The sequence below is a fragment of the Carcharhinus amblyrhynchos genome, chromosome 28 (genome assembly GCF_965287045.1).
Source record: "Carcharhinus amblyrhynchos chromosome 28, sCarAmb.v2.hapA, whole genome shotgun sequence".
Lineage (NCBI taxonomy): Eukaryota > Metazoa > Chordata > Chondrichthyes > Carcharhiniformes > Carcharhinidae > Carcharhinus > Carcharhinus amblyrhynchos.
In genome coordinates this window covers 20,707,314-20,720,988 of record NC_137351.1, presented here as the reverse complement: position 1 = coordinate 20,720,988, position 13,675 = coordinate 20,707,314, and the positions used below count along the sequence as shown (strand labels likewise).

Below are 13,675 nucleotides of genomic sequence, written 5' to 3'. Positions count from 1 at the left end.
AGAGTTTCACTGCAGCCGTATGGGGCTTTAATGCGACCACGTCCACTGTGTACAGTATTGGTCTCCTTATTTGAAAAGGGGTATAACTGTGTAAGAAGCAATTCAGAGAAGGTTCACCGGACTCACTCCTGGGGATAATCTTATGAAGCAAGGTTCAACCTCTTGGACCTTAACCTATTGGAATTTAGAAGAATGTGAGGTGATCTTATTGAAACGTAAGATGCTAAAGAGAACTTGGGTGAGAGGGTGTTTCCCCTGATGGGAAAGACTAATGTTAGGGGACACAGTTTAAGAATATGAGGTCTTCCTTTTAAAGTAGAGATAGGGAGAATTTTTTTCTTTGAGGGTCATTAGTCTGTCAAATTCTCTTCCCCAGAAAGTAGAGGGGGCTGGATATTTGAATTTATTTAAGGCAGAGTTAAACAGATTTTTCATCAACAAAGGAGTCAATGGTGATGGGAGCAGACAGCAAAGTGGAGCTGAGACCACAACTTGATCAGCCACAGTTTTATAAATGGTGGAGCAAGTTTGAAGGCCAGATGGCCTATGATTGCTCTTAATCATATGTCCCTTTTAACAATGTGGTTCCTCACTCTCATTAACCCCTTGGATCCAACCTAATTCTGGAACTTCTTTCTCTTTTCTGCTGTGAAGATAGATAGAATCCCAACAGTGCAGAAGGAGACCTTTTGGCCCATCGAGTATGTACCAACCACAATCCCACTGAGGCCCTATCCCCATAACCCCACACATTTACCCCCTGAAACTAAGGTGCAATTTAGTATGGTCAATCAACCTAACCCGCACATCTTTGGACTGTGGGAGGAAACTTGACCACCTGGAGGATACCCACACAAACATGGGGAGAATGTGAAAACACCATACAGACGTCACCCAAAGCTGGAATTGAATCTGGTGCAGGAGGCAGCAGTGCTGACCACTGTGCCACCAATATTAATATTAAGGTATATTAAATGGCAACAGCTTAGGAACCAGGGGCAATTTAAGGGTTTAATACTGGGCCATACCAGAGCACAACCTCAGGCTAAAGGGATGATCCTTTAATACAGAGATGAGGAGGAACTTCTTCAGCCAGAGAGTGGTGAATCTGTGGAACTGTTTGCCACAGAAGGCTGTGGAGGCCAGGTCATTGAGTGTCTTTAAGACAGAGATAGATAGGATCTTGATTAATAAGGGGATCAGGGGTTGTGGGAAAAAGGCAGAAGAATGGGGATGAGAAAAATATCAGTCATGATTGAATGGCGGAGCAGACTCGATGGGCCGAGTGGCCTAATTCTGCTCCTATGTCTTATGGTCTTATGGGTGGGTTTAGGAGGGGTGACTGATAATAAAGTGGAGAGGAATGTGTGGAGAGGCAACATAGTGGCTCAATGGTTAGCACTGCTGCCTCAAACATTGGAACCCCGATTCGATTCCCGACTTGGATCTATGTGGAGTTTGCACATTCTCCCTGTTTCCGCATGGGTTTCCTCCACGTACTTCAGTTTCTTCCCACAGTCCAAATGGTTAGGTGCATTGGCCATACTAAATTCTCCCTCAATGTTTCCGAACAGGCGCTGGAATGTGGCAACTAGGGGATGTTCACAGTAATTTCATTGCAGTGTTAATGTAAGCCAACTAGTGACACTAATAAATAACTTTTTTGAAATGAATTGGGGCTGGGTTTTGTTGTAAAACTTTGTTCATTCATGAAATGTGGGCATCACTGGCAAGGCCAGCATTTGTTGCCCATCCCTAATTGCCCTTGAACTGAGTGGCTCATCATGCTTTTAAGAAAGAGTAAAGCCACATTTCTATGGGTCTGGAGTCACATGTAGGCCAGGACCGGGTAAGGATAGCAGGTTTCACATTAGTGAATCCCATGGGGTTACCGACGATTGATGACAGTTATCGTGGTCATCCTTATTGAAATTAGCTTTATATTCCAGATTTATTAATTAAATTAGGTGCTATGGGTAGGATTTCAATCCAGGTCTCTGGATTACTAATCCTATGACATTACCATCAATGATTGAAGGTTTTGCCATGAAAGATTGGATGACAGGCTATGAGAGGTGTACAGAAGGCCAGAGTTATTGATCTAAAAGGGTACAGGATGGGATGTACAAATGGAGGATATTGCAGAAAGATTTGTTGGTGATGATTTTAAATGGAGCGGGTGGGGTTGTGTCATTGAGGGACAGGCTATCAGTGGCTAAGTTTTAGAAAGAAGCACTTTAAAAAAATAGAGAATTCTACACCTGAAATTAGAGGTATAGAAATAAGCATATTTACTTTTTATTCACAAAATTCACCAAATGAGCCGAATATTTGTCAACATCTTTCCCTACAAAATCTGACTCCGTTTTTCAAAGTGAAATGAGTGAATATTTAGCCTTCCAGTCCAGGTGCAGTCTATCACAACAGACAGCAGTTGACCAAACAAACAGCAGCCTCCCTGAGGCTGTGATCAGTTTTAGATTCCCTACTTTGTGTGGGAAAAGGTCAGCAGCACAGTGGCAGAGTGGTTAGCTCTGCTGCCTCACAGCACCAGGAACCCAGGTTCAATTCCCGGCTTGGGTCACTGTCTGTGCAGGGTCTGCACGTTCTCCTCGTGTCTGTGTGGGTTTCCTCTGGGTGTTCCAGTTTCCTCAGTAAGAAGTCTCACAACACAACACATCATGTTCCAGTTTCCTCCCACAGTGTGAAAGACGTGCTGGTTTGGTGCATTGGCCATGCTGAATTCTCACTCAGTGCACCTGAACAGGCACCAGAGTGTGGCGATTAGGGGATTTTTCACAGTCACTGCATTGCAGTGTGTGTGAATGTAGATTAATTTGTGACACCAATAAATAAACTTACAGGTAAATGAGTGGCATCAGTTGAAAAGAGCGCAGAGACTCAGCTGCAATGTAATGCAGATCTTCCTGAGATAACTTTAGGCAAATAGAAGCAAATGGTTTCTGTTCCACGCCCTTGTGTGAAAAAAAACACCTGAATTATATGGAGCCAACCCCTGATAAAGATGGAATGGGACAACACCCATGTAAAGTATTTGAGTGAGTGAGCGAGCGAGGGAGGGAGGGCAAGAACAGGTAAAATGCTGTTTGACAAGTTAGGTGAGGACATCGTCTCAGATGTGTCACAGTTGCTAAGGGACTCATGAATTCACCACCTTCCCTGACTGGGGGCTGATTGAGATGACTGTTCTCTGGTGGTGCCCCGCAGATGCCACTTTGACCACAGTTGCCTCTTGCTCGTGGTTTGTCCTCGCGGTTTTCTTTTGACAACCGCGGCTGAAAATATTCAACTCTCTTGGCTAAAGGTCACGCCTTTGAAATTAAGGTAGAGTTGTAAAAGTGACACACACACACACACATATACACACGCTGAACTGATACTGCATTCAGCAAAAAGAGACTCAGGAAGAGTGACAAATCCGAAGGAGAGTTTCTGCCACCTTGTTTTTTTTGGAAGCAGCTGGCAAAATTAAAGTTGGGATTTTGGAAGGAGTGACACAGCGAGGGGACAATGCTGCAATTTAGGACAGCGACAACATGCACCCTTACCGAATCACCGGAGCCTGTGAGGAAGGTAAGTCATTTTTAGATGTTCAGTCTGATGTGGTGAAAAATGTGTCATGATGTGGAGATGCCGGCGTTGGACTGGGGGTAAACAAAGTAAGAAATCTCACAACACTTTAATCTGGTGTTGTGAGACTTCTTACTGTAAAAATGTGTGACAGGATTTTATGTCTCGACCTAAAGATGTCCAGCACCCCTCAGCTCAGGCTGGGCGCTGTGAGAATGCTCTGTTTTTTCCTGTTTGTAAACTTTGATTCTGCTTTTGGACAGTGGGATGAACTCACCTGCTCTGTTGTTTAGGCTAACATTCGGAGGGTTCGCCTGACTCTGCACGCTGACGGAAACTCCGGCTCAGGCCGAGATGAAGCTAAAAGAAGCGGGAAAGCAGAGACGGTCAGTAAGGTCCAGCTGCTTCTCTCATCTCCAGCAGTGTTAAAGCCCTGTGTGTGTGGGGAGGGGTGTGTGTGGGGTTCCCAACCCTCCCGGATTGTCCTGCAGTCTCCCGGAATCAGTCATTATTCACCCAGTTCCCGTTGCAAAAAAATCATAGGCTGCTGACAGAATTGTTTTTCAAATTTCAATGAAATTAAATATCTGAGGTATGTTTTTTCTTCAAATTCCAATGAAGTCATTTTTTAACTAAATATCTGAGATGTGAACGTTTTCAAATTTCAACAAACGCATTTTATAATTAAATAGCTGAGATTTTTTTTCAAATTTAAGTGAATGCACTTTTAAATTAAATATCTGCGTTTTTTTCCAATTTCAATTTTCGAATTTCAATTTTCAAATTTCAATGAACACATTTTTAAATTAAATACCTGACATGTGTATTTTTTCAAATATCAATGAACACATTTTTAATTATTGAAATACCAAGAGAATTTTTTTTTAAAAGCTGCTTGGATGTTTTCTGTCAATTAGGAAACAAGGTTTCTGTTTGTTTATGAATGGAGTGGGGTAAACATGTCAAGTAATCAATGGTGGAGATGGGGCAGTGAGATATAGGAGGGCCTAGCATGAAACCTGCCCAAGGATATCCAACCTGTCCAACCCTGCGCAAGGATATTTTGGTCTTGGAGGGAGTGCAGAGGAGGTTCACTAGGCTCATACCGGAGATGAAGGGGTTGGACTATGAAGAAAGACTAAATAGACTGGGTCTGTACTCGTTGGAGTTTAGAAGGATGAGGGGGGATCTTATAGAGATGTGTAAGATAATGAAAGGGATGGATAGGGTAGAGGTAGAGAGATTCTTCCCGCTCAGAAAGGACAGCAGGACCAGAGGGCACAGCCTCAAGATAAGGGGGGGGCAGTTTAGAACGGAGTTGAGGAGCAACTTCTTCACTCAAAGGGTGGTGAATCTCTGGAATTCTCTGCCTGTTCAAGTGGTGGAGGCTACCTCGCTAAAATATATTTAAGACACGGGTAGATAGGTTTTTGGTAGACAAGGGAATTAAGGGTTATGGGGAGAAAGCAGGAAAGTGGAACTGAGCCACTTCAGATCAGCCATGATCTTATTGAATGGGGGGGCAGGCTCGAAGGGCTAGATGGCCTACTCCTGCTCCTACTTCTTATGTTCTTATGTCCAATCAGAATTAAATACAGTTAATTGTTATGTTCTAAATGCACAGTTTTAGGTCAAAGTTTTGGATTTTTATCTATCATTTAGTTAATGTGCCAATATTAATGGATAACCTCAGGATAACATTTTTGTGATTAACAACTATCAGTTGCACTTATTGTTCAGTAGTCTTTGTGAAGTCTGGAACCCCACAGACCATGCCTGTGACAAACTGATTTTTAACATGGTTTTGCAATTTGCTGCTGATTCATTACATCAGATATAGTAGCACGTTGTGGGGAGATGGTGACAGAGTTGCAGTGGCACTGGGCTCACAAGCCAGGGGCATGGGTTCAAATCACCGCAGCAGCTGGTGGAATTTAGATTCAATTAATAAATCTGGAAAACAAGAAACGATGATCGATTGTTGTAAAGGCCCATCTGAATCACTAATGTCCCTTCAGGGAAAGAAATCTGCCATCCTTACCTGTTGTGGCCTACTTGTCATTCCAGATCCATGCTGTCTTCTGAGATGGCGTACGAAGCCACTCAGTTCAAAGACAGTTAGGGATAGGCAGCAAACCCACATCTCTTGAAAGTATATAGAAACACACCCTTTAATGCACCTAAAATAGCTGAAATTCTGCATGAAGGCACATAAGGCAGCACTGTGGTTAGCACTGCTGCCTCACAATGCCAGGGACCCGGGTTCCATTCCAGCCTCGAGTCACTGTCTGTGTGGAGTCTGCATGTTCTCCCTGTATCTGCATGGGTTTTGTCCGGGTGCTTTGGTTTCCTCCTGCAGTCCAAAGATGTACCAGTTAGGTTGATTAGCCATGATAAAATTGACCCTAGCATCAGGGCGATTAGCAGGATAAATGAGGGTTATGGGTGGGATTGCGGTTGGTACAGATTCAATGGGCCAAATGGCCACCTTCTATACTGTAGCGATTCTATCTCTCTAGGTGGGAGCTGAAGAAGTTCTATTTTGTAAAACCAGTGTTCTCCATATACCATCTGTTGAAAAGATAAGATGTTGCAGCTGAGATTTCAGGAGTCCAGCCTGCTCACCTTTAATAAGAACATAAGAAATTAATGTTTACTGATTGGTTAAAAAAAACTCTGGGCCAAGGGAGTGTCATGAATAAACGCTGCGATCTCCTTTCGCTATAACCAATTAAATAATTTACCAGTGATTAATCTGAACAACATGTGTTGGTTTTCGGGATAAGTTATTTTTAATCTTGCATAAGTATTTCCAACTCCCCCATTGGCACATGTACAAAAATGCCCCCTTGGTTATTATGCAGCGTAAAAAGTACTTTCACTGACAGAAAATGCTAGTGGTAACTCTCACCAGGTTGGTGAGTGGGTTAGTACAATTTTTAAAAGAGTTATTGTTGTGTTGCCTTCAGCGAATGATAATCCCATGGTCTACGATTGGTGAGAATCTTTTGGTGTTAAACTCCCTCTGACCGTGGAAGGTGAAACGGGTTCTTCCTGTCCTCTTTATTTGTTTGACCTAGGAGTGTATGTTTTGGTTAGAAGTTCAGCGCTGTGATAGTAGTAATAATAATGATGATATTTACTGCAAATAGTTTCCCCATTAGAGGTTACTGGACTGAGGCAAAGGCTCAAATCATTCACTAATTCTCTGCCTGGGGAGGGATGGGCTAAATAATGTTGCAATTGAGCTTAAGCAATAACTTTTCACTCACTCGATCAATGATTTTATCTATTCATAAAGGAAATAAGCAGCAAACTCTTTACAGAATGTTGGAATTCCAGAGCAAACTTGCCTTTTGTTGGACCAACGGTTTTGACATTCATCAAATAAGATACTAATCTTGCAAAGTGTTGGGTAAATGTACATTCTGAGTGTAGTTTTGGACACTTGGTTTCTGAATGGACATCATTGCATTGGTGAATCATAGAATCTCTTCAGTGCAGAAGCAGGCCATTCGGCCCATCGACTCTGCACCAACTCTCCAACAGAACATTTTACCCAGGCCCTTTCTCCGTAATCCCACATATTTACTCCACTATTCCCCCTAACTTACTCACCTTTGCACACAAAGGGGCAATTTTAGCATGGCCAAACCACCTAACCTGCACATCTTTGGACTGTGGGAGGAAACTGGAGCACCCGGAGAAAAGCCACACAGACATGGGGAGAATGTGCATGTTAAGAGAAAATTAAGCACAGGTCTGGATTTTAGAAGTTGATTTTTGAAATTGCACTTCATCTACTACTGAGCCATCATGAAGTGTCTTGCTGGATAGTGCATGTGTCTAGAGTCCCAAGAAGACGTTTTGTTTGGTTATAATGCACCCGATAGTTGACTATCTGTCAGCAGTCACTGCTTTGGTTTACACTTGAAGATTTGTTGAGGTATGAGAGGACACCATGCTCCTGGAGGGTGATGATTTGTAATGACCTGCACCATCTGTTCTGCTTTGTTGGTATCTTGTTGACAGCTTGGCTAACTTCATCTGTGATCAAGGCTTGGATTGTTTGGATGGTTTAATTTGATCCTAGGAGTATCTGGAACTCTCACTCAGTACAAACGGAGGTGGCTTTGGTAGATTGGGCACACCAACAAAATGACAGATGATCGCATACCCAGGACTACCTGTGTGGAGAGATAGCTGGAGCTATGGGGCGAGTGGGGAAACTAAGGCTCTGCTTCAGAAATGCTTGAAGGTGTGACACAAAGAAGGCTGTAAACATTGATTATCAAACCTGGAAGTTATTAACTATGAAAGAGGAAAATGGTGACACCGCTGGCAGGCTGGCATGCACCAGCATGGTGAGCAATGGCTACAGTAACTTGCCAGCAGTCACCAGAAAGAACAACCCAGACTGTCACTTGGCTGTCTCTTGTGCAGTACTTGTAGCAGCACCTGTTTCTCAACCACTGACCTTCCTAACCATTAGCGAACGTAGTGCATCAGTGAAGACACCCCACCTAAATGGACCAGTGGCTGCGTCTCTATCATCTCTTGGAGATGGAAGGATGCCAACACAGAGGAATTCCTAGAACTGAATTTATTTTCCTTTAGAACATGATCCAGCACATTAAGAATCCCAAGTATAATGGATCCAGACTCCTGTAACATTTGAGAAAGTTTATTCCAGTCACTGCAGTGACAGAATTTCAAAGCTTACTCCCCCCCCCGAATTTAATCCTAATCTGACAACAGTGATTCTTGATCTCTTGTGTTCCTCTTCTCTGCATCCACATCTTTTTAAACCCGTCTCTGTTCCAGTCTTTCTACTTGGATTTGTTTAAACCCCATTGGACAGTTTCACTTCTTTTGGTTCTGCCCTCTAATTCGTCATCAAGAGGAAACATCCTTTCCGCGTCCACCTTGTAAAGAGCATTCAGGATCTTAGCTACTCCAATCAGTTTCCATCAGTCTTCTAAACTCCAGTGGAAATAAACCTAGTCTGTTCAACCTATTCACATAAAATAACCTCCTCTTTCCAGGTCTCGGTGAACTGAGTGATGACATGACAGTACATGACGTACTGGCAAATTTATACAAACCTGTGGAACAAGGACAGACAGAACAATGATCCACCCAGTTTGTCCCAGTTGCCTGTGATGCCTCTTACATGATAATACAGACAATTCCTCCCATCCAGAGCCAAGTAATCTTCCAAGGTACAGAAATATATTTTCGGCACATTAGGGATTTGAGGAGGGGGGGGGGCAAATCTACATAATTCCTTTGGATATTCTAATCCAGAAAGTTATTCTGGAAATGTTAATCCAGTAGTTCTGAACACAATGGGGGTAATTCTCTGACCTCGCCATTCTGTTTGTAGATCTCCCAGAGAATAGCATGCAGGCCCAACAACCCGTTTCCCATCCGGCACCAAACAGTTTGTGAGTCTCCTGGCCCCTTCCCGTTGGTGCAAAACGGGTTGTGCCCAGAAAGGCCGTGAGTCTGATTAGCATATTTAAAGTAGTATCTAAATACCAATAACCCATTCAAATCCCAGCGCACAGAATTCGTGGGTCTTCGGACACGGCATAATAATGGCGAGAATCGCTATTGGTGTCCACTAGAGGACATCTGGGGTGGGCGCAGTAAGAAGAATCACAACACCAGGTTAAAATCCAATAGGTTTATTTGGTAGGACGAGCTTTCGGAGCACCGCTCCTTCATCAGCTGAGTGGCAATGCTCCAAAAGCTCATGCTACCAAATAAACCTGTTGGAGTTTAATCTGTTATGAGATTAAGAGGAATACAAGAGATTAGAATCACTTTTGTCAGATTAGGATTAAGATCGGGACGGGGGGGTAAACTTTGAAATTCTGTCACTGCAGTGACTGGAATAAACTTTCTCGTGTTACAGGAGTCTGGATACATTATACTTGGAATTCTTAATGATCTGGATCATGTTCTAAAGGAAAATAAATTCAGTTCTAGGAATCCTTCTGTGTTATGAGGCTTCTTACTGTGTCTAACAGATTTGTCAGACATAACCTCCCCTTGACAAATCTGTGCTGACTCAGTCCTACTTGATTACGCACTTCCAAGTACTCTGCAATCTTATCTTTATGATAATAATGGACTCTAAAATCTTGCCAATGACTGAAGTCAGGCTAACTGACCTATAATTTCCCATCTGCTGCCTCCCTCCCTTCTTAAACAGCAGTGTTACATTAGCTACTTTCCAGTCCTCTGGTAACCTCCCTGCCTCCAGTGATTCCTGAAAGATTACCACCAATGCCTCCACAATTTCCTCAGTTATCTCTTTTAGAACCCTGGGGTGTAGTCTATCCAGTCCAGTTGATTTATCCATCTTCAGACCTTTCAGTTTCCCCTGAACCTTCTCCTGAGTGTTGGCCACTACACTCACCTCTGCCTCCTGACTCTGTTGGAGCTCTGGCATCCCACTGATAACTTCCACCGTGAAGACTGATGCAAAGTATCTATTCAGTTCCTCTGCCATTGCTTTTTTCCTATTTCTACTTCTCCAGCCTCATTTTTCAGTGGTCCAATGGCTATTTTTGCCTCTCTCTTACCTTATATATTGAAAAAAGTTCTTCCTAACTTCTTTTATATTACATTTAGCTTACATTCATATTTAATCTCCCCCCGACCCCCCCACACACCCTTGCAATTGCTCTTTTAGTTGTTCTCTGCTCACTTTTAAAGGCTTCCCAATCCTCTGGCCTCGCACTAGTCCTTGCCACTTTGTATGCTTTCTCTTTTGCTTTTATGCTGTCTTTGACTTCCCTCATCAGCCATGGATGCCTCATCCTCCCCTTAGCTTGTCTCCTCCTCCTTGGGATGAACTTCTGTTGTGCCTCCCGAATTACTCTCAAAAACTCCTGCCACTGCTGTTCCACTGTCTTCCCTGCTGGGCTCCCTTTCCAATCAACTCTGACCACTTCCTCCCTCATGTCTTTGTAGTTACCTTTATTTAATTGTAATACCATTACACATCTGATTCCAGCTTCTCCCTCTCAAACTGCAGGGTAAATTCTATCATATTATGGTCACTGCTCACTAAGGGTTACTCTGCCTTAAGTTCCCTAACCAAGCCTGCCTCATTACACAACACAAAATCCAGAATTGCCTGTTCCCTAGTAGGCACTCTCACAAACTGTTCCAAAAAACCATCTCTTAGGTGTTCCACAATTTCCTTTTCTTGGGATAGTGCCAGTAGCGTACCGCCAGTGTGCCAGGGGCAGTACCGAGTGGGGGCCATGACTGGCCAGCTGTGTGGGTGGGGGGTGTTCTGACGGGCATTCGTGCAGGGATGGATTGTGAGGGCGGTCAAGCTGGGGGTCCTGATGAGGGGCACGTCGAGCATCCTGTTTGTGGGGGGGGGGGGGGGGGGGGTGCGTGCACATGTCGGGGGTCAAGGAGGGAGGGATCCGATGCATGTCAGGGAAGTAGTGGGAGAACATGCCGCTGATGAGGAGAGGCCTCAATGTTTAAGGGGTGAGGGAGAGGGTCTCCTAGTGCACTCTGATATTGGTGCACCTTTGCAAAATGGTGCTCCAGCAATCAGTAGTGTGGCACCACGGTCTGTTTAGCACCTCCGCCCATACAAGCGTGAAAGTCCGATCTGTCCTCCACAGTAACTGAGTGGGAGGATTGCGATGAGGAGTGTGCCTTAGAGACCACCATGGATCTCTCTGTTACTTTCACCAATATGACACCTCAAAATTTTTTGGGAGAATTCTGCCCATGATTATTATGTGAAACCTTGAAAAGTCACAGTGGTATTGAAATTGGGAGAGCAGGGATGATGTACAAGTTCACTGGAGAGTCACAAGTATAGCAATCGGATGAGTGTTTCCGGTATGGTTCTATGCCAGATGCCCTTAGTTTAAGCCATGTAACACTGGGTGGAACAGAGAAAAAGGTGGGCACTTACTAAAGGGCTGAAAAAAATCAAAGAAAGTTCGGTCAGATACGCTGGCTAGAGATTGGTTTCCAAAGAGCTGGTGGCACATTAACCATCTACTTCATCAGTACTGCTTTATAAGTTAATAAAAGAGGGAAAGAGTCACATCTTGTAAAAGAAAAATATATTCCAACCCTCGAATATTCGACTCTTGTGACGCAAATCATAGAATTCCTACAGTGCAGAAGGTGGCCATTCAGCCCATTGAGCCTGCACTGACAACAATCCCACCCAGGTCTTATCCCCGTAACCTCACATATTTACCCGGCTCATCCCTATGACACTAAGGGGCGATCTAGTATGGCCAATCAACCTAACCTGCACATCTTTGGAGTCTGGGAGAAAAGCAGAGCACCCGAGGAAACCCACACAATCGAGGTGTCGTGAAATATCCCCAACTTTTTAGCAACTGAAATTATTTTCTTTTTGTCCTTTCACAGGATGTGGCCATCGCTGGCTAGGCCAGCATTTGTTTTCCATCCTTTATTGCCCTTGAGAAGGTGGTGGTGAACAAGTGCTGGTTAACTCAGCCACGGAATGAAGGGGTTTAAAGACAGAGAGGTAGTGTAGACAGAGCGGGGTTTTGAACCACAATCCAATATTTACATATAGTATGACATCTTTGAAATAGAATAAGGAGTCCATTGAGTACCTGGATGGGTTTGTCAACAATTTGCCTTTTGTACTAGCCAGGTGCAATAGGATGATCTTTGTAAACATGATGACATAAAGTTCTACGTCATCAAATTGCGGTGTTATTCAAAACTCCACATTACAATCCTTGTGTAATCAATGGATTTATACACAGATTGCTCGCTACTTCTTAGGCGCAATCAGTGATTAGGACATCAAGTGCACTAGTTTTGAGTAGTGCTTTCTGTATTTCATGTACGTTTTTGCTCAAATTGATTTGAATATAGACCAAGGCAAAATCTGCCACATGCAAGTGAAAGCAGTTTTGAAGTTTATTTATTAGTGTCACAAGTAGGCTGGCATTACTGTGAAAATCCCCTAGTCACCATATTCCGCTGTCACCTGTTCGGATACACTGAGGGAGAATTTAACATGGCCAATGTACCTCACTAGCTCATCCTTCGAGAGGAAATTGGAGCACCCAGAGGAAACCCATGCGGGCACGGGGAGAATGTGCAGAATCTGCACCGGCAGTGACCCAAGCCGGGAATCGAACCTGGGTCCCTGATGCTGTGAGGCAGCAGAGCTAACCCCTGTGCTGCCCTCAGGCAGTGTTTTAGAACATTTTTAAAATATATTTCTTTAAAGATATTCTTCGGTATATGTAAGAGTAATAACTTGGTGCAGTTTGATTAATACAGCTGAAAATGACTATATCTTAAAATATGCGCATTTTCAATCAGTGCTCACCCAACCTTGACTTTAAAAAAACAGAATTGTTTGCTGGCTATCTTGGCGGTACAGTAGTTAATTTTTAGTAAATTAAGAAAGGGTTATATTTAAGGGGTGGAATTTCCCTATGAAAATGGCAAAGCGCAGGTTCTGACTGAAAACTGGTTTGTTTTTCCCCAGAAACTCAGCCAGGTTTTCACTCCAAATTTTCTGTCACTTTTGTTAAAAGAAAGTGGGCAGGGGTGTTTTGAGCCATTGTTGTTGAGGGGCGGGGCGTAAAAATGCCAGCGGAGCCAGGATCCACAGCAATCAGGACACCGTTTTAAAGGGTGCCCCAGTCTCAACTGTTGAACAGACCTGAAAATCTCGGCTAAAACATGTCGATTTGTATTCTGACGCTCAAAGTTGAATCTTTGGAGCTGCCTCTGAAGATCCATAACCTAAACGATGAGCAGAAAGTCTTCACGGTGATTCAGGTGAAAGGGAGTTGGCCAATTTTGTGGGCAAGACCTGCTGATAGTGCGATGGATGATGTTTTAAGCCAGGGCACAAGATTGGAGAAACTCAAATTCTCCCATCTTTTGCACTGGTTTCACTGGTACATTGAGAAAACCAACACCATTAAACAGAAATTCCACCATCCTCAAATGTTCTGCTGAAAATATTCGTACCCTGTGCTAAAGGCTGGTGATATTATTGACAGTCTCAATTGTTACTTTTCTCTGAGATTTT

The 13,675-nt window shown here is 43.5% G+C and overlaps 1 protein-coding gene across 1 annotated transcript in view; it reads left to right on the top strand.

Moving 5' to 3' along the window:
- Nucleotides 1-2,882: 2,882 nt before the first annotated feature.
- myzap (myocardial zonula adherens protein) overlaps nt 2,883-13,675 on the top strand; it is a 57,309-nt gene continuing 46,516 nt past the window's right edge. The window contains exons 1-2 of the mRNA XM_080214365.1: nt 2,883-3,594; nt 3,885-3,977. Coding sequence (XP_080070491.1) covers nt 3,532-3,594; nt 3,885-3,977 — 156 coding nt within the window. The 5' untranslated portion in view covers nt 2,883-3,531. The remainder of the gene's footprint in view (nt 3,595-3,884; nt 3,978-13,675) is intronic.